Source organism: Heliangelus exortis, chromosome 11 (assembly GCF_036169615.1).
Source record: "Heliangelus exortis chromosome 11, bHelExo1.hap1, whole genome shotgun sequence".
Classification (NCBI taxonomy): domain Eukaryota; kingdom Metazoa; phylum Chordata; class Aves; order Apodiformes; family Trochilidae; genus Heliangelus; species Heliangelus exortis.
The window spans coordinates 9629509-9651005 of NC_092432.1; the positions used below are offsets into that span (position 1 = coordinate 9629509).

A 21497-nucleotide genomic window follows, 5' to 3' on the forward strand; every position below is an offset into this window, starting at 1 on the left:
GACTAAATATGAAAGAGGAAACACCATTAATCTAGAGGCTGTCCATTTCCTGGCCACAATCCATCTACTAGAATTAACTGCCAATATTTCACATGTGCACTTACTAGTAAGCCACTACTTTGATAACTGTGCTTTAGTTGTAAAAAAAAAGCAGAGCAATTAAAAGCTCACGTGACAGGCACTGCAAGCATCTGTTCACTGACAACTGTTAAGAATAATGGCCATTAGTTTAATGACTCATTTTTGTTCTTCTACATGATGTGTACAGTAATGCTGGAGGACTGATATGGTGAAGGGGAAAGGGCTCTTACTGAGGTGAGAAAAGATAAACACAAGATCTGCTGCTGGAAAGAATGGAATAAATCCTCCAAATGAACTGGAATTACTGAAATGTTAAAAGACAGGGCTGAGCAAGTCAGGCATGAAATGAAAATAGAAACTGCTAATTGGGAACAGGATGCCTGCTCTAGACATGATGGTTTCAGCACTACAACTTTATCACTCATCTTCCATGACCAGCAGAGAAATTTCATTAAACAGCTTTAAAATTATCTGGGTGATTACAGAAAGTCATTAAGTGAACGGGACAACAGAAAAAGGGTGAAGAATGGAAAATACAGAAGAAAACTGTAATTCAAAGGCAAGACATTGCCTAGTGTATTGGAATTTTTAAAAGTATGACACCCTCTTAAATTGCCTTCATTTTCTTTTTAAATATTTTAAGCAACAAGTGTCTTCATTATGACTGATCTCACTAATACACCATTTTTAACCCTCTAGCTGTTTATATTTCACATGCAACCAGTAGCAGTGTTTAAAAGTGTTTTAAAGACATATCACAGAAGAAACACTGAAAGATAGACCATGTGATTATATCCCTAGTCACCCATCTTGTATTCTCATTCAGACAGCTGAAGTTGACTGAATTGCTTCACTACGTGTTCATTAATCTGGGAACTTGGCTACCACATCCACAATATGTGATTTGCCAAAACATACCACCTGCATACTGAGGGAACGGAAGACCTTCCTGTGGAGGAATATCTTCCCATCCTGTGTGGGTGTACAGAAGCAGATGTGTACATACAATGGGTGGCTCCTGGGACAGATGAACTGAGACATGTCATAAGTCACGCAGCGCTTTCCAGTACTGATTATCTTTCTACGGGAAATTTAACAGAATAATTGTACTCCTTCAGCATACTGGGTTGGAGTTATGGTGGCATAGCAGATGGCTAGCAAGATGAACTGTCTAGTTTTCTTCTCTTTTCTGGCAGTTTAAAGAATCTAACTGTAGGGGGTGGTAACTTTTCAACATGTACCCTGATACTGGCAGTTCAGACTCTGCCAGGAGCTGAAAATTAGTCACAACCACTAAGTAGAGGCTGTAGTCAATCTACTGAAAAGCTCTTCTACCTTGACCAGTACTGGAGAGGCCATGGAGGGACTGCCTCTTATTGTTGCTGCTGATACAATCAAATCTCTTAAAGCTTTTTTTTTTTTTTTTGCATACAAAATGAGTAATTAGCTCTAAGTGACACAGACAGATTTTAGAGGGTGAGTCATTCAGCCACCCCCACACTCCAGTTTAGCAAAGCGGAAAGCACCCCTGTTTTTCTCAGAAGTAAGACAGCTACTAAGGAACAGCTTTTCACATGCAGCTTTTATATACTGAATTCTAAAAGAGTACACATAATCTTGGTTTGTCCACTTGACCTTCTCTTTTGAAAAGCTGTCATGCCTCTTGTAGAACAAGAGGCTACTGCTCGCTACTTTTAAAAACAGCAAGGCAAGAGAAATAGAGAGCTTCCAATACCATCCTAACAGCAGTGCAAAATCACCTATTTCTGGATATTTAACAGCTTCTCTTTTACTGCTACCATTTGCACATAAGGTTAAAAAGAATTCTTGACCGCATAGCTTAATTTTAAAGATTTACAGAAGGGCACTATTCAGACAGAATATTTTTCAACTATTCCAGAGCAGTTTTGGATGGATCTGTGGCAATAACCTCCCCTGAATTTTCTTATCCACAGTCAGCTCTTAGTTTGCCAGTACAAGCTGATGTGAGCTAGGAGGCCAACCCTAACATTTCAGTATCTAAAGCTTTAGCATGGTTCCAGGTTCTCATATGTTTGTCTTTAGCATTCTAAGACTTTTCAAAATACAGACGGAATCCAAGAACAATGGACCTTGCAAAGGCAGGGAAATAAATTCGTCTACCCTTTTATTTAATTGCAGACCATTTCTGCTGCCCTAGAAAGCTGTGACTCCTCAGACTGAAGACAACAATGACACTACAAACTACTGCAGCAGAACCTACACAATCTAGGGAAATACCGTGCTCTTAATGATTCAGTTGATGTATTTTTGTCCAGCATAGTTATACATCTCTTCTCATTCTCCACTGGTATACAAATTTTAAACAAGATAATTTCACTCTCACAGCCATGCTGAGGCTAACTGCAGCAGTAATCCTATTTTCATTTGCAATTTTTACAGGCCTGGCTTCCTCTGCACTCTGTACAGAGTACAATGTTAGAATATGAAGCCTAAACAGCATCCATTTTCAATAACAAGACCCGAATATAAATCTTAACCTGTGTTAACTCTGCAAGTTTGGCTATACTTGGGATTATCAGTCCAGAACATCTCTACTTCAGAGCCCAGTCCTTTTTGCCAAGGGAGATGTTCTTTTATCCTGATTACAGTGAAAAAAGCCAACTTGCTGGCCTGACTCAGGCTGTAATTATTCTGTGCCTTTATAAAAGCTTTTTATAGGTCCTGGTAGAAACGTTGGAGGGAATCCTATGCGTCCGTGCAAGGCCTGAAATTTGTTGCCCTCTTGCAAAAACAAAATTCAAAAATGACTGAATGTGAGATTTGCCTCCCCCCTATGTGCTTTTCCCTTCTCAGAGTTAAGATGCTGTATGCAGCAATTTCCCTCTTTTTGTGTTACTCCTGCTTTAATAACAGAGGAAGGGACTGACTTCAAATTGTTCTATTAAGAATACAACCAATTTCTCAAAAATAATTAAAAAAACCCACTGATTATCTACTTAAATATATTCCTCAAAGAACAAAGAACCAGCTACACAATTTAAAAGGAAGTACAGGACAACAATAATATCTCCAAGCCAGAATGTCTATGCCAAGAATATTTAATATGGTCTTTGAATCTCAAACCAAAACTATTCTCATTTGCAAACACAATCATTCCAAATGGTCTAAAAACCTTTAAAATCCAAACCAATCACCATGGATTTCATGGATTAGTCAAATCCCTCATGCAGACTGGGAAAACAGAATCCTTTGCTGCCCTCCTGTTCTTGCTTCTTCAGAATTTAGCAAAAACCTGATACCTAATCTAAATCAATGTGGTCTGTACTACTGCTTCCTGGGAGACTGGGGGCTGAAGACCTGTAGGAAAGGGAGAGCCTTTCTCCCTGCTCTTTGCAAGGTACAAAAATTACATTTTAAAATTCCAGTAACGTAACAGGAAACCTTGCACTTAAATCCCCAAGTCTACTGTGAGTGGACAAATAGAAAAACAGGGCACCCCACTTAAATAAATATTCCACTTACTACTAATAATATTTTTCTCCTCTCATGTGTATGAAAAACAGCCAGTTTGTACTATTTCCAGGGTAATATTCAAGGAACAAAGGAAGTTATGTACAGTACCTTTTAAACAAAGTCCAAATACAAAAACCAAATTCAGCTTCATTTAAGAAGTGTTTTAAAGAAATTGAAGTTAATAGAATAAACCCTTCTCTCTAAATCTCTTCTTATAATTTCCTTTAGTTAGAGAAACCAACATATTGGATTTAAATCCATACATAGCATATCAAATACCTTCTTTTTTTTTTTTACAGAGGATCTATTCATAGCAATTTGTATTTGCAACATGTGCAGCAAATTATACTATTAAACACTTAATCCTAATAAAGCTTAAATTTCACCCCTAACAATAAAGCTTGCACAAATCTTGCTGTGCTTGAAATAGGATTCTAGAAATAAACAGTAAAAGTCATAGATAGCTATCCTGACAATTAATAACCTAACATTTCAGATTAAAGTTAGCAGTTCACATCAAAATGCTCTGATGGAATACTAAGAAAAACTGACTTTTTTCAATCAGTTGAGAGTTTTATGGGGTTTTCATTTACAAGATGTAGGAAAATAACAGATGGGTGAGAGGCCTCTGAGGCAGTTTACATGTCTCTAAAAAAATGTGGGCTCTTTCGTGCCCTCTGTAGAAGCCCTGAATGGACTGATGCTATCGAGAGGCCTTCCCAACCCCAGCACCTTGGGGAGGAGCTGAGTACCACACCAAACCTGAGGCAAATCCACAGAGAGAAGTACTGCAGCTGAGAGCATCTGGTACCAAGAGCCCATATGAACAGCATGGGCTCATAGGGCAGCCCTCCAGAGGGATGGATGAGCTACACCAGCATTTTAAAAACTGAACAGAATTTTAAAAGTATCAATTCAAATGCCTCCACAAAGAGTAATAACAGTTTCTGAAAGCAAAATCCATTAGAGTCATGCCCCCACCAATATAAATTTTATTTCAAGCACTCCATGCCTGACCTATGTCTAGTGTTAATTATGCAGCTCTGCTAAGCTACTTTATTTAGAAAGCCAATTCCAACATAATAAATAGATCAGGAAAGCTGATACCCATTTTACAAGACAATCATGCCACTGCAAGCCCCAGTTCACAGAAGTATTCAACCTAGCAAGCTGCATCACATGAAATAGCACTCCCCATATTTCTTGATCCACATTCTCATTTAGCTGTGCAAGAAAATCTGATTGTGTCTTTCTCAACTAAAGACAAGGGTAAATCACTTCATATTGTTTCCCACAGCAGAGAATGCCTCAGCAGCCTTCAGCTAACTCAGATTCAGAGTAACTCAACTACAGACATTCTCATTTCTGAGACTTTGTTAGAACAGTTACATATATATGCACATATTTCCATATAGCATACATATAGGAATAAAGCCTAAAACTAGCAGTGAGCTAAGGCTTTCAGCATTGCACACCACCACCTAAAAGGTGGGACTACTTGTATATTTTTAGGGGTATTAAATGTTCTTTACAAAAAAAAAAAAAAAAAAAAAAAAAAAAAAGTGCTAGCTCTTCTCTGCAGATGAGTAAGCACTTTGCCAGGTACTAGATATCATCTAGCTTTGATTTAATTTGAAGATGAAGATGTAATTACTCAGGGTACCATAAATGTCTAACTCTTTCAAACCCATCGATCTTAGACACTGACAATACCACCAAGAATTCGGCTCCTTCATCACAAGGATAGGTTAATGGAACAGTATCTGTCCCATATCACTCAGTGAATAAAAAAATATTATAAAAATTCTTAAACAGCTTAAGTACCATGAAGAGGTTGACTGTGGTTTGATTTTGAGAAGAGCTGGGGAAGAACTATCAGGTGCAAGGATGTTGTACCAGGAAACTCTTCTCTCAGGAGACTGGACAGAGTTGATGACATGGGAAACTTGGGTTGCCAACTTTCTACAGAGTATACAACACAAACTCTGGGAAAATGAGTTGGATTATGAAAATTGTAGAGAGAGACAAGCTCATTACTCAAAGATAATCTAAATTAATGCTGCCAGTTTTATCTGGATGATTACTCTTAAGATGAAGAGCTACTGCCACTTTTTCATTGCTGCTCATCTGTTTTCTTCACTTCTCAGCTCCCTTCTTTCACAAGTCCATCTGGAGCTAAGAAACCACATTAGTGAAAAGTTTGAAACCAGAAGACTGGTTTTGTGCAGCCAGCTATGCTTTCTCCATGCTTAATGCAGCTTTTCTTGACAGGAGATCCTCAGAACTCTCAGAGTAAGGTATTCTTGAACTGAGTAAGACAATGTTGAGTGATAACAGCAGAACATAAGGCTGGATTGACTATTCTGATCCAGAAATGTACATTTTCAGCTAGCATTTGCCTAATTCATTCAGATTTTGTGCCAGAGGAGTCTCTTACTTCACGAGTTAAATTTTATTCATAGCTGAAGTCTGTATTCAAAATAAGACTGGACTATTATGGAGGCAAAGACTTATAAAAATTGAAAACTCCCTTTGAAACACATGCTTTCCAGTAAAAGCAGCTAGCAAAATGCAAAGCACGGTCAACATTCCAACACCATGATGTCAATTTTCATATGCACAGACAAAATGCTACATGGAGAAATCAACCCTCTCTTGTTTATGGAGTGCTTGTCTTTCCCTCTCTTTTCATTAGCAGAACTGCACCATGCAATGGAGAATGCAATCCTTCAAAAGGTTCAAAGGAATCCTCTGAATATAGTAAATGGGGGAAAAAAAAAATCACATCAAATTTTAAAAAACTTAATTTCCATGTTCTGCTTCAGTTCTTTCTTTCAAATAGCAAACATGCTTTAAGGACCGGGTTTGATGATTCCCTTTGCAGTAGTTCAGAGAAATTTCTGCCAACGTGGATGGTCAGGAACACCTGATAAAATGGTCTTCAATGACACACAATAAAAAGTTACATAAAAAATGGAAATCACTTGAAATTTTGCAAGGTTTATAAACAACAGGCAAACTATTTTTCCAATTATCTTTGCTTTTTTTTTTTTTTTTTTCCCAGTTAGATAAATGCAGCCAATTTTCAAGAAAACTAACAGCTGCAGACACAGATTTAAATGCCATCTGTCCCTAGCAGTTTCATGAAGAAGAAATTAAATGATTCACACCACACAACAGGAAATATAATAACCAGCTAGTTAGCACTAATGAAATTCAGCCTCAGTTTGCTTCCTATGGGCAGGTCTTACACAGGAAAAACTCCCACTGATGTCTCAGACAGAGTGCCTGCAGACTTCACTGGCACTGGTAGTCAAGTGCAGAATGTTGTACCTGTGAAGTAGGAAGCCTGAATTTTACAAAATAAGGTTTCACTTGTGCCACAGTAACCTAATGAGGTCCAAGGGGTTCCCCAGCCTGGATCCTTTGCAGGACTGAGTTTTCATAGTGCTTAGGCTGAGCTCTCATACTGATTCAATCTGAACTTTGGCAGACAAGGAATGATGGGACACTCCTGTGATACAGGTAAAGAGGACAAGGATCTTCTTCAGTTTTCTCAAAGTTTGGCCTTAACATTTTTAAATAAAATAAAGTCTACAGTCCTGTATTCTTCCCATTTCTAAACAGTAGTTTCTATATGGCATATGACAGATGACTCTCAGAGGTCTAATTGAGCAAGAAAAATAAGCAATTATAAACAAATACATCATTGGTGTTTGCTAAGGACATAATTTAAGCAAGTTCAAAAGATCAGAACAAGACCCACACATTCTGTTATCCCAGCTAAGGCCCTTCTCAAGATGGTTATCTATAGGAAGAAATTTTCTCCAAGAAAAGCTTAGTGTTCCCAGTACTTCTCTGTTGCCCTTGGAGAAACCAGGCAAGTTTTTTTTTAAAAATGATTAAAATGCAGCTTAACTAAATATTAAAAATATACAGAAAAATTTTCCCTTTCAAAGTAACACTGCTATTTAAGACTAGGTAAAGATTTAAAAAGTTGCAAGTTAAGAACAGGTAATGCTAACAGGATATTTGAAAGGCCCACAAGACTTGCAACATTAAGTAAAATGTATTTGCGTACTGATCTTATTGCTTACTAATTTTCAGATCTATTCCCACTGGATAAGTAATGGCATTTTAAGTCCAGCCCCTGGCATTAAAAATACATTTGTAGTTTCCTCTTAGTAGAAGATAAACAGCTGCATAGTAAAAACCCATACATTAAGATGGCATTCTAGAGGTTTTCTTATAGTTCTAATCAAACTATTGTGTTCCAAATTTATCTAAAAGAGGTGGGAAATGGGAAAAGAATTTGGGTGCACAGTTTCACACTGGGGTGAAGGCAAGTGATCATTCATGCAAGGAAAATGTCTGAAATATTTGTGTCTTACAGAAGGACTGACCATATAACAAAAGTGGAATTTAAGCCAAGCCTTATTTAGTAAAATATCAGAAGCCATTTCTCTATTTATCTTGCTCAAGGAAATACCAGTGTTTGTTTAAAAACAAGAAACTACTCCAGCAATTAAGTAAGATGACCCCATTTCCCTTGCACACTTTAAAAATAATTCCAAAGCTTTAAAATTTGAAAGTACACCAAACCCAAAAATGTTTGTAGAGAACAAAATCACTAACAATGTCATAAAAATAAATACTCCAGGCAGACATGAAGAAACTCAGAATGTAGACACCTACATGGGTTTCAAGCAAGTTCCTCTGCATCCAGGATATACCTCCAGATATACCTGGAGAATTTTTAAGAGATAAGTCACAAGTGACAGTGGATCGAGGCATTAGTTCTATCTTCTACTTAAAGGATACTCAAGCATAGCCCCCCTAAAAAAATCAAAATTACCTAAGAAGCTCAGACACTGGTGCAGATCCATGCCAAACCTATATTGTCTATATTGCAGTACTTAGTGGATCTTTTCAGTACTCGTTCTGTGCCCCCTGAAGCCCATGTGACCTTCTACTCAAAAAACCCCAAACCTATGGCAAGGAGTGCTAAAGATCATTACATGGAGGACAAACACTTTTCATTGCTTTTAATACTATAATTAATGGTACTCAGTTCTTATGCTGAAAAGAAAAAAATTAACAGCTGATGCTGTCTACCTTCTCCACACCTTTCATAAAGGGACCAGAACTGTATGGAGCACTCAAGTGTGATTAAGGATGATGCCCTTTGCTTTGTTCAAACCTTCCCTTCATAGCATTTTCTACCATTCAGTTTGCACTGTTAACTGCTTCCAAGCTCTGAACTGGCTGTTTCACAAAAAAACTCCTTAGAGAATCACCAGTATGCAGGAAAAGTGTAACTGTTAGTCAAGAAACCACCTCGTATTAATATAAAGTTATGAAATCAGGTCACAGAGCCTGTTCAAGCAGTCTTATCAGTTCCTGGCATTCAGATAACACCTACATAGCATGTAGCATACATGACATCTCTCCAGTGAGACATGTATTTCCTCTTCCACTTTCTAACATAAGGGTTGATGTGATCAGGTGGAAGAATCAGTAGTATTTTGAATGTACCCGGCAGTTTCCAACTAGAATGTCACCTACCAAGCAGGCAATACTCAAGACACTACTAAACTATTGGTTTTTTCAGTCAACATCCATGTTAGTCAACGAGGGAACAGTTTAAAACTATTTGGAGACCGAAGAAAACAAAACAGCAAATGAGTAATGAGACCTTGAAAACATCTAATAAAAGCAGACTCTCAAGAGAGGAAGCCAAACCATACTTTAGCATATTTCATTTGTTATACATCCACAGAGAGCACTGAGCTTGTTTAGCCTTCTGCTTCCACATCACTGCTGCATCCAACAGGAGGCTGCAGAAGCTGGGAAAGCAAGAAAAACCCCATGAGGAAAGTCAAGCCTGAACGTACCATAACCAGGACTTGGAATGTCCTTTCACATTTCTCCATCCCAGTAGATGTCCTGGAGCAGCCACAACCAGGGAAATTGCACCAAAAGGGGGGGATTTTTTTTTAATTTTTTTTTGTATCTAGTTAATTTCTTGCTGAATCAGCCAGCTGGGAATACAGCCAGTTCCTGCAACCTTCTCAGAGCTTCTGCAAGGTGCAGGCCAGGAAACATTTAATGCCAAACAGAGCTTGAGAGAAGACAATCTCTTCACATTCTGTAGCAGTGCAGGTGTGTCCATGTCATCTTACTGTTGTGATTCCAAAAGGCAATAGATCAGGCAGCCAGAGCTCTCTCTTTATGCATTTACTATAGAGTGAGACTCTTTTCAGTCTTTTCAAATATACACACTATAAACTATACCCTGTTCTGCTTGCCTGCACAAGAGAGATTCCTATATATTTTAAGCAGCATTAATTTTTGGCAAAGCACCTGATGACAGAAAAAAACATTACATAAATAAATAAATGTTGCCCCATATAAACAAACACTCTGCTTATTTAATGCTACAAAACAGCATCATTAGCCAGTTAGGACCTCCCACCATGACACAAATAACAGTTACCATACAACAACTATGTAGTAATTGCAATCCTAAATGCATTTTTAATATTGTCTCACAATTTAATCGAGCTGACTTGCATTCACTGTGTTTCTAGTGGATCCAGAAGCATGACAAACTGACAATTCTTGGAAACCACATTTCTCAAAACAGACTGAGAATACTGTTTTCATTTTCTCTCCATAATGATGTTAAATCTAATAAATGCAAAATTAGAAACAGAAAAAATATTGTTCCTCAACAATTTATGTAATATGCTGTCTGGAAGGGATATATTAGGCCAAGTTTTCAAAAACTGCCCTCCCTTTATAAAGACATGATGCTTGTACTTCCACTTCTCATCTACACACCCAGGTACTAAAATTTACACATTAGAAACCTATTCTTTCAAGCCTTTTACAGGTGAAAGCTTTGGTTTAATCAGCTTTAGTTTGATGAAACATATATTCTGATCCAGAATTCTGGATTCCTAGCTCCCACTGGATTAATTGAAACTTACTTTTACTTGTTTAAAAACAATCCAGTTAACCACCTACCTATAAAGTACTTAACAGCATTTGTGTTTGACTAGAGACATAAGTCTTACTGAAGAATCATCAAAACAAAGGCTCCACATCACACAGACCTTTTAGCATCTTTGTTTGGCTGACAGTCATCAAAAAGTGAGAGCTGTACTTCCTCCTAGAAGCTGGAGTGAGGCCATTTTGAAAATACGACCCTTAAGTTCAAGAGCACTTGACAGTGTACATACTTCAGCCAATATCAAGAAAAGTTCTCCTCTTATGGGAAAGAAAGTTATACACATGCTTTCAAAGCCTAAAGGAATTTTCTATCCATCAGTGATAAAGTGTGTTAGAGGGCATATCAGAACTGCAGGGCTATATAATTCCTATGTGGGTCTTAGTTGTCACCCCAGAGCTGCCCTGGCTATATCCAGTGCCTCTTCTGGAATGCTGAGCTCCCCAGCAAACTGTACTTCAGAAAACAAACCCACTCTTTCACCGTGCATAAAGTCTGTGTTTTACACGGATTTTTCTTAATAAGAATTACACTGGAATTGTTTGGGTTGTGTTGGACTGTATGAAGTCATTATCAACTAAATAAAGTCTTAACAATGCACTGACTTCACAGTAAAGTACAACATTTGCACAGTTTGATATAACTCCTGTCCAAAATTTCTTGCATAGCCATACAGCACAAAAAAGTAGAGAGGTGCAATTATAAATCTGCTTCCACTATTACTGAAATAAATATATTTTACTACTTTAATACAAGCCATGCAATATTTGGTGCTTAATCTTCAGTTCCTGTATTCAGGTGAGCATGGAGAACTATTTCAAAAGCTTCAGGTCTAAAAATTACAGATAAATACATCAACATGTGAATCCTACAGGTACTAGAAGTGCAAGCAAACATTCAGATCTTAAACTATGTTCTTTTGAAGCAAAACTCATTATTTTGGTTGGCAAAATCATGATTTTTGAATGAATGGTAAAGGGCTTTAATATCAGTACAATCAACCACATACATTTTTCATGATGCAAAGGCTGGGATGGAACTGGGTGCACAGAGTGAAACTGCCCCCTCAGTGCCATTTCTGCCCCAGTTTGGTAAGGAGTATGAAGGATCCAGCTGCACCAAGCAGATCTGAATGAGTAATTATCAGTGACCAAGCATTCAAATATCTGTTTAGATTATCCTAGAGCTATTCCTTCATTTCTTCACTACTAATTCAAGTTAGATAACATCAGCTGTTGTGAAAGATTTTTCCTACATGCGAGCCATCTCTAAGCATTCAATCCTTGGCTATCTGATTTTGGAATGAGCAATCCATAGCTTTGTGCACAACTGACTTGAGAATCTCTGTCCAATTTTTAGTGTAAACAATGCAAATTATCATCACAGTAATAACTCGTACTCATGTCTGAAAATGTAGATACAGAATTCTAAATCTGGCTGGATGTGGAGGCTACACCACCTTTTCCACATCATAATGTATGGGTTTGGACCATGCTTGAGCTGACTTTCCTAATTTGTATCACTGCAAGCATCGGTCATAATAGCTACAATAAAAATACTTACTGAGAAAATTAAAAGAAACAAATAAATAGCAAGAGGATACTTTCACTGATATCATCTGTACTCTTGGTCATCTCTTATAGCTGACTTAAATTTTTATGAGTACATTTTTTAAAATAACTATTCATACATGGTTTGTGTCTCAAGTCACAAGACAGATTCATCACAATTTTCTGGCAATTCACCTCTCTTGGACTGTAAATTGGGGGTAACAGCAGTTCAGATCCTATGAGCACTGGCTGAGCAATCATTATTAGTCATAAATTCAAAGCAAGTTTAGAAACTTACACAACTTTTCTGGTAATGCTGTCACTGAGTTACAACCTTGTCGATAACAATGAATATTTAAAGTCAGAACACTTCTACAGAGTCTCAAAAATGTTATTTGTCTGCAGCTGAGGCATTTCAACCTTCAAACTAAGAATAAAACCACAGACCTATTGAGGCTGATGGCAGAACTCCAGATGGGTGCAGAATTACAACCTGCCTACAAAAAAAACTGAAGCTGCTTCAGATTTAACTCTGAACTTGCAAATCTCATCCTGATATTTTTGATTAAAGTACTGGAGATTTAAGAACCTCCACCATTGTGCGGCATGGAGGTCGGAATCCATTTTCTGAACAGCAGTATGCAATACAGTCAGTGACTGTAAAACAATATTCCAAAGGTTTTCCAAAAAGATGGTCTCCAAGTCCAGTATGTCGTGTAATGGACATCAGATTTTTGGCCTTGCTGAGCTCAACCTTGAAGACATTTACTGTGTTGGTAGTTTTTGGAAGATTTGTTATGGCAGAATCATTTTGAATAAGATAATGTTTTCAGCATGTATATACTTTACATCCAAAATATCACAGATAGTTAGAAAAAAACATAATGCAGGCAGGGATTGTAGGACCATAAATCAAGGGAGCAACCAATAGTTTATTCAATGAATATGTGACCTATGAAGCTTTCCCTCCCACAGAAACCCAGAGCTTCTCTAATATCCAGACATGGTGTGTTTGCTCTTATTCCCTCTTCAGACATTAGCAACCCCGTGGTCTTTGGAGGTGGAATGGACTGACTTGTAGAGGGTTTAACTAGGACTGTAGGAACCTAAGAAAATATCAGTGTATTCCTGATGTGAAATCAACATACCAGAGAATAAATCTAAAATGCACCCATGTGTAAAATTCCTGATGATATGTATTTGTCTATATGAATCTGTTAGCCATCTGCTGCCATTAATCTGTTAGTAAGAATATACAGATATAGAGTCTTGCATGCATTCCATAACAAACATAACACCACCTAGCTGAATGATGCTATAAAATGTTATCACAAGTTTAAAAGAGAGTGGGTTACCAGGCTGAATATCCTGTCTTTGCCATTAGCAGTATGGACCTTTGTGTGCTCAAGAGATAACTTAAAACAACAAAAATGGACTTGAACTTATATTTTGTTCATTAGCTTAACCATCTCCTAAAGTCACTGGTACTGATAGCTCATCTGCTACAGTGTGAGAGAAATGCAGAGCCTTTTGCACCATATTTAACAATAAATACACATTAGTAGTTAAATATAAGATCATGAATCTAATTAATGTTCACAAATATGGTCCATGGAATACAGTAACTTCTTTGGATAGATTAATCATTTAAGTATGATTTAATCATTAAGTAGATTAATCATTTAAGTAATCATTTAAGAAACAATTAATTAATCCACATTGCTTCTACCATTTGGTGGTGGGTTGTTGGGTTTTCTTGTTTGTTTTTAAGAAAAACAGACAGATATCATTCACTTGGATTACCATTGGGTTTAGACTACTGCAGTTCCATCCATTTAATTGATATTGGCACATTTCAGAGAAAGTAGGCTCTATGTATGCAAAAGAACACAGCCAGCCTGTAAGCAGTCCCATCTTGAGTCAAGTTTCTGCCACTCATCTTGGTCACAGATGTCTTTTTGCGAGCACAAAGCTCAACAATACTCAGTGGTAAACTATTCACTGGGTTGTCCTATACTTACAGACCAGTATAGCAATTAATCTGCCTTTGACAAAGTAGTTCTGTCAAGCTTGAGATGCTGTGTATCTGGAAGGGCAGAGTTCATTTTGGAGCCCAGCTAAACATCATGCTGTGCCTGTTACCCTGCTATGAAGAATCAGAAAAACTCCTTTAACCGAAGTTAACTTCCATTTCTTCTCAGTAGCAGCTACCTCTTTTTCACAACTTCTCATGTGAAAGTTTTCTTTGCCTTACATTCATACCACATTTCCACCACATTCTTTTCAAATGGTCATTATTTTATTCTGTACCTGCCTCAAGCAGGATGAAATTAATCAATTGCACCTAAGTGACATGACATAGACTTGTGACCTTGCCCAGCATCCAATTGTTTCTAATTGATTAGCTCCAGACATAAGCACTTTAATAGCCAAAACCAACAAAAGTGGAAGCTATGGTACAATAGTAGGGTAGAAGGACTGTGTGTGGTCCATATAGCATGGCCCCAAGCAACCAATTAAAGAATTAATGGTTACTGGATACCAAAAATATTATGTTAAAGAATATAAAATACCTTTAATGTGACTAAAATTGTGATAAAATACCTAAAACTTAGGAGCAGAAGGGCCTCTACAAGATTGGGGTTAACTGCTAATGACTCAAATACGCCAAATAGATCAGAGTATTTCAAAGAACAAACAAGACCAAAAAATTTGACCTGGATTGAAATGTTCATAAAGCTGCTCACAATCACCTATTGATTACTACAATGTGTTTGGGTTGTTTTTATTATAAAGTGACAAGTGAAGCTATGCCAAACCATTTCTGCAGAAGAGGAAACTTTGCCACTGGTTCCAGTTCTACAATAAGAAAAATATGAAAGAAAAAATACAAGAAATGTTTAAAAAAAAAAAAAAAAAAAAAAAGCCTCTTCATGATAAAAAGGCACAATTGAAAAATAAAAACCTGACATTTCCCTTCTCTGAAAATCTGTTCTCATCTTGAATAAAACTAGTAAGTGAACTTCACATACGACTCTTGTTTTATAGGACTGGTCACTACAGCATCACTCAGCTGCCACAAAAACACAAGCTGAGCAGGCAGAGCAAATCAATAATGGTCTTGTTCTTACATAGGAAACATGCAAGCAAAAAGAAGATCTCACTGCTGCTCTATCTGCTTAGACATGAGCTGAATGTACCACAGTTTACTGCACAATCAATAAGAAATTTAATAATTTTTTCTCTTATAATAAGGTCTTTATTCAAGTAACCAGTGTATTTTCATGACAACCATAATTCAGATACAGGAGGTGCTCATGAACAGGTAGCTTCAAAGTGGCTCATAGCAAACAGTGTGCTCATCAGTGCTACTGAGGAGAGGTTGGAGCCCCACTCCCACTTCCCTAAACCTCCAAGTCCACCCTAAATCATTCATAGCTTACTCAGCTGTCTAGTACAGTCTCCTCAGTTCTTCATACTCCTTTGGAATTTACTTTTGTCTGTACTTTTGTTCCTTCAATTCAAAACTTATTCATAATGTATGCTTAATGCCCAGTAAACCAGGCTCCACTTTGAAACCATATTTTCTCAGCATTGCAATAGGACAAACAATACAGAACCCTGTTTTTACTTAAAATCCAGATTTTACTTTTTTGTCAAAAACTACTACAATACTTAAAAAAAATTATATTTATTAAAAAAAATATTCTCCAGTTTATTTAGCAGTCTTTTTCTAAGGATTTCTATATTTAAGTATAATTAGGAATGAAGAATCCTTGATACATTTTTTTTTTGCTGTGGGAACCATCATTGCAGAGAATGACATACTAAAACAACATCTCTGCTGTATGCCAGCACACCATATTTCTTGAAATACTCACTTCTTGGAACTGATTAGGCTCATGTGTCAGGCAATACATCAGTTGGCAGCTATGGTTTTCCTCCATGGTTCCTGTGTTCATTGAACACTTGAGTAAAAGACCTTTTTGGACCACTTTGCCCCTCCAACACTGACTTTGAATGCTTTAGATGTTTCTAGCCAGGTATTTATATAATCGTTGTCACTTACAGTATCTTAACTATTATCAGGTGCTAAAACACCTGGGGACAAAGAGCAGCTGTACTGTCTAGAAAGATCCATGGCATCCCACCTCTGGAAAGATCTCCCTTTGGTTATTTGGTAATGTCAGGTACAGTGTTACTAGAAACAGAGAGAGTATTAATTTCCCCCATGGATGTCTTTGAAATTCTGTTCAGTGAAAGGAAACCCTTCTCATTGGAAAATTTTAATTACAATGCAGTTTCTTCAGCAGCTTTCTGTTTAAAACACGGTAATGCAAAGTGTGTAGCAAGACCATCTAATGAAGGACCTGGCATGACAATAGCTACAAGTTTATCACCTACCTGGAGATGGGCATAGATAGCAATAGCAAGCCAAGTGATCTCCCAGGAGAGCCCTGTGGCTCTAGGGCTGGCCATCCTTGTGCCTTGAGGCTCTGCTGAGAGAAATTGTTTCATGTTACAAGCAAAATCAGGTGGGTTTTGCCAAAATTTCAACGACTAAAGCAAACTGGTCAAAGGCATGGAACCAGCCTTTGGAAGCAACGCAATGCAAACACCGGAGCTTTGCGCTGGCCAGAGGGAGCAGACGTGCAGTGCATGCCATGAGCACAGCCTGCAGGGTGAGGTAGTTCTAATTAGGGAACAGAAAGGGGGGGAAATTGAAGGATTTGGGAAGGTGACGATAGTGGGAAAGTTTTATCATCTCCTGAATGTAGGTCAGTTTATCAAATTGGGAATCCATCCCATCTTGATCTCCAGAAGGTAAAATCCAAGGAGCATAGGATTTCTGGTGCACTGTTCTAGCACTTTCACCCACCCAAAGCCGAGAGCCCAGCCCTGGGATTTCAGAAGTCATTTGCACTACCTTTGAAATCTCCGACCCTATCAGTGCAGAGACTAAATTCATCAGAGCAGAGAACAAAATATTAAACTCATCAATTTAGTCATCATCACCATTACAGTGCCAACATGAAAATGCCAGTCACTTTTACTAAAACTTGAATTTTGAATTGCCAACAAGAAAAAATATCATTGTTAATTCCCAGTGTCAATGTGTCTTTTTTCCTCAGACTATTCATTACTACAGTTATCTCAAAATAGCACAGGTTCCATGCAACCCCAATACACATGCACACAAACAGCCCTCCCTCCTCTTCCTTTCTCCCAGCCACCACCCCACTATTTTACAAAGCCCCACAGTGAATGCATATCTCCTTCCAAAAAAGTACTCCTTTCTAAAAGGTCAGATATCCCAAAGGAAAACGATCTATCCAAACAATTCTTGCACCTGTCAACTAAACATAATTAAGGTTCCTTACAGAAATAAGTGATTTATACCCTCCCTCCTCAAATATTAAAAAGCTCCCCTCCCTCCCAAAACCTTTACAGCTCCTGAATCCTTTTGTCATTTAAAAGTTTCAATTAACTATGGCAATAAGAGAAGGAAGACTTCCCTCCCCCCTCTTCGCCAGGCATTGCCGAGAGCCCCAGCTGGCCAAACACACCGGACTCCGGTACTTCACAGGTGTCGGTGCCGGGGCTGCCCAAATGTTCAGCAACCCACCCTCTCCGCGCTGTGTTCCCAGACGACCCTCACCCAGCCCCATGGCCGTCTGCGTTTATTTTGCACCTATACGGCCGGTCCGCTGGAGCCGCCTGCGGGGCCCGGCCGCCTCCCTCCCGGGAATCCGCTTGGGGAATCGGGTCGGAGAGGCTGCCGCTGGCTCCTCTCCCCGGGCTCACCCACCTGGTGCGGTGCCGCGTCTCCCGGCTCGGCGGGGAGCGCTCAGCGGGGCTGGGGCCGGTAGGGAGGCGGGGAGCGGGTCCGACTCTGCCGGCGCCTCCTTCCCGCTCGCAGGGCAGGGGCGAGCCTTGCCTGTCACGGCACCGGGGATACAGCATCCTGCATCACCAGCGGCAGCCCCTCCCTCAGGCCAGGCTCCAGCCCACCGCCGCACGTTAGCCAAGGTCCTACAGGCAGCTGGCAGCGGGCCGCCCCCGCCCGCCCGCCGCAGCCCGGTCCCGGCCAGAGGCGCCCGGGCGCCTCCACCTGCGGCCCGGCCCGGCCCGGCGCCCGCTCCGCCGCCGCGGCTCGGCACCCCCCGCGCAGCCGCTGCCTCCCCGGCCAGAGCAACCGGGCGGGCGGCCAAGGGGGCCAAGCCCCCCCCCGTCTTCCCGGCTGCGGAGGCACTGGCGGCGCTCCGGTGCCGGCGGCCGAGACCCCCGCAGCCCGGGACCGAGTGGTTCGTCTTCCCCCGAGGGGTAAAGGCTACCGTGAAGTCAGCTCCCAAATCTGATGCAAAGCAGCTTCCAAACCACAACCATCCTGTGTCTCATCTCCAAGTAACTCTCACAATACAGCTGCAAATCTGCTCACGCACCGCGAAGGTCTTTAATCACGCTGCCCTCTACGATATTTTTAGGTTTCCTACTGTAAATCTGACAAGTATGTCTCATACGACAGCTTTGCTCTCGTTTTTCCTCTGAGCTTTGGGCTGCTGAAGAGCAACACTTAAATCCTCTACCTTTGAGCCGTGGCTTCCTCTGGTGTCCCAAGCTTTCGTCGAGTCCTCTAAGGGCAACAAGCAGAAAAAGGCCTATTATCCCTGCCACTGAAGTTAAAAATATGCTCCAGTGAACTAAACATAACCGGTGAAGAGTTTGTTCAAATATGTTGCGCTGGAAAGTTTTCCAATCTGTTTCGGTTTCTCACCAGCACGGGTAAGCGCCTCCTCCATGGTTAGGAGCAGAGTGCCCTCTGCTGAAACCAGTGACGGTGCAGGCGGCCACGGGCTCTGCGCGGCCCGGACAGACCCGGCACGAAGGGTCCCGGGGACTTCATGAACTGCGCCCCAACAGCTGCGCTGCCCGGGCTGCCCCCTCCACGCCGCCGTAAGACTCGGATTGCTCTCTCCAGCTCCACCCCGGCACCTGAGGCAATCTGTTTTTTCCAGCCTGCGTATTACCTGATCAGCTCAAAGTTTATCAGCTCTCTGGGAAGCTTTGATTTCTGTTTATTTCAGTAGCTACAGGTACTTCAACCAACCACACTGTCCTTTAAGCATGACTTCAGTGATACCCCTGCAATTTGTTATCTTCAAAACAGATATACCAGAGCAGTAAGCAGACATTTCAGACCTTACCACAAGCAGCTTTAAAGCTAGAATTTATCCGTCAAATCGACTGATGCAGAAAATCAGGTTTCCTATCCCAAAACTGTGGCTAGTAAAACTACAAGAACAAAACCAAAAGATGGCAACAACTACAAAGCAAAGCTTGTCCTTAGCACTTCTAGTTAGGAATGTGCACAATTTACATCAACCCCGTGCAGAGTATCACTTCTCCTAAAATTATTTATCCCTCAATAGTGAAGCAGCCTCCCGAGTCTCTGAAGCAAAAGCTCCAGATTGGAATATTAATTTGGTTGCCAGATGGGCATATTTTGACAAAATATCTCTAGCTGTGTTCCTAGAACTGGTATTAGTAATGGATTACATTGAAAGGTTTGGCCCTGACATTCCAGTAGCATCTTCCAAATTTAAATGCTAGTATGAATTTTTTTGGTTTTTCCCTTTTTCAGGGCTACTCCTCTGTGTACTCATCTACTTTCTTATCCCAGCTTACTTGGATATCTCCTTTCAACACTGCCCCCAGTCATTTACTTCAGTTCAGTTGGCTGTGCACATCCTTAGCCATAAAGGATAATCAAACGTCATAGACACAAGTCTCAGAAACATTTGCTTGCCTCCTGCAATAAATCAGAGTAGAAAAGTTGTGTAACAGGAAGGAGCCTAGGTTAGCTCATGTCAGATTCAGCAACTTAGTTGAATCTGCTCTTTTACACACTTCATTCTTTGTGTGATCTCAGTCCCAGGTTATAGGTTCTATGTTTGAATTTATACAGCATGTAAGAAAAGAGAGAAGCTCTGGCAAACATTAGTCACCTGGGCATTTCAGCAGCATTAAAATAAATCATGCAAGTACCTGGTGGTACCTATACCTAGTAAAAGAGCAATTTTCACTTGCCCAAGCTATTGAAATTGTAGTTTGTTTAATCCCACTCCACCTTACCATCTACACTCTACTTTTGCTTTTCCTACATTGAAATAATCCGGTTTTGTGAGGAAGATGAGCACCCAGAAAAAAAAAGTATTTGGAGTATAAAATAGCCTCAGTCTACTCATGACAACTCTACAGGGCTTAGAACATCTTTTAACAGGGCATTTTCCTGTGTGCAGCTCATTCCCATTGAAAACTGATTTATTTAAATCAGTGTTTAAATCAGTTTATTTAAATTAAAATTATTATAAATTATTTAATTTGTTCACTTCAGCCTCACTCCACACTCCCACCCCTTCACTCTTTTCTCCCTGGACTTTTGATGAAGATGGAAGCTTTGGGAATTTTACTTAGACTGCATGAAACTCAGGTGGCCAAGCAATATCTGTTTGAGAAAAAAACACTTCAAAATTCACAGCACCTGCAGCTCCATAGCAGAGTCCTCCAAAAGTCACCCTAAAGTTAAAGGCCACAAACTTACAGTTTTTGGATACCTGTCATCACTGGACAAGTTTGTCAGCAATTCTGCAAGAACTAATTGAGCCTTAAAGGTTTAAAAGAAATCACCATTCTCTAAGGAAACATTTAACTGTCCTTCTGCCCCTTCTGTTTTTTACTGTATGGACTAAAAAGTCTTCAAGTCTTGTTCTTTGCCTATTACACTATGGTTGCACAACCTCTAGTCCAGTGTCAAGTCCTTTAGGTATTACCTTGTTAGCAGTTTTACCACACAGTCCTAATTGCCACTCGTGCCACTTTAACTTGACAGACTTAGGGTAAGATTTTTGAATAGGAAACCATAAGGATGCTATTAGCACTCCAAGCCCACGTGCATAATTCCTGTATTTGTATCTTGTTCTAAATAATGCTGTTTTATTACAGACATGCTTTCCTTTTGCTGCTCTCTAAAATATGCATCATTTAAATGACATTAAATATGACATCTACAAAGCCCTTACTGTTCATAAAATTGTGAAATATGGACATTTGCACTTATTTCATTGCACACATAATCATGATCTTGTCCATCTGTACAGCTGGCATGGTCTTTCATGAGGAAGCTGGTGGGAAATATGATGGTCTTACCATTTTTTTTTATACTGACTTAAGACCATGTCTACCAAACACAACCATGAAATATTTTGTCATTGATTTACATTCAAATGTAACAAAAGAAAATTTCAACTTACACTCAACAGTGCAGGCAGGAAAGGAAGAGAAAAAACATCCCACAAGAT

At 39.5% G+C, this 21497-nt stretch overlaps 1 protein-coding gene across 8 annotated transcripts in view; it reads right to left on the reverse strand.

The window, feature by feature from the left end:
- The window catches only part of ADAMTSL3 (ADAMTS like 3), a 176268-nt gene extending 157163 nt beyond the window's left edge, over positions 1-19105 (reverse strand). For 3 of the 8 annotated variants that reach the window (XR_011727981.1, XM_071754416.1, XM_071754415.1), the window contains exons 1-2: positions 18582-18669; positions 16543-16634 (exon numbers count right to left, since the gene is read on the reverse strand). Coding sequence is in view for 7 of the 8 variants with exons in the window: in XM_071754416.1 (XP_071610517.1) it covers positions 16543-16634; positions 18582-18657 (168 nt within the window). In the remaining variant the exon portion in view is untranslated. Of the gene's footprint in view, positions 1-16542; positions 16641-17947; positions 18498-18581; positions 18670-18725 lie in introns of those variants that run through there. The other 5 variants (XM_071754418.1, XM_071754420.1, XM_071754419.1 and 2 more) reach the window with 5 other exon arrangements.
- Positions 19106-21497: the final 2392 nt, after the last annotated feature.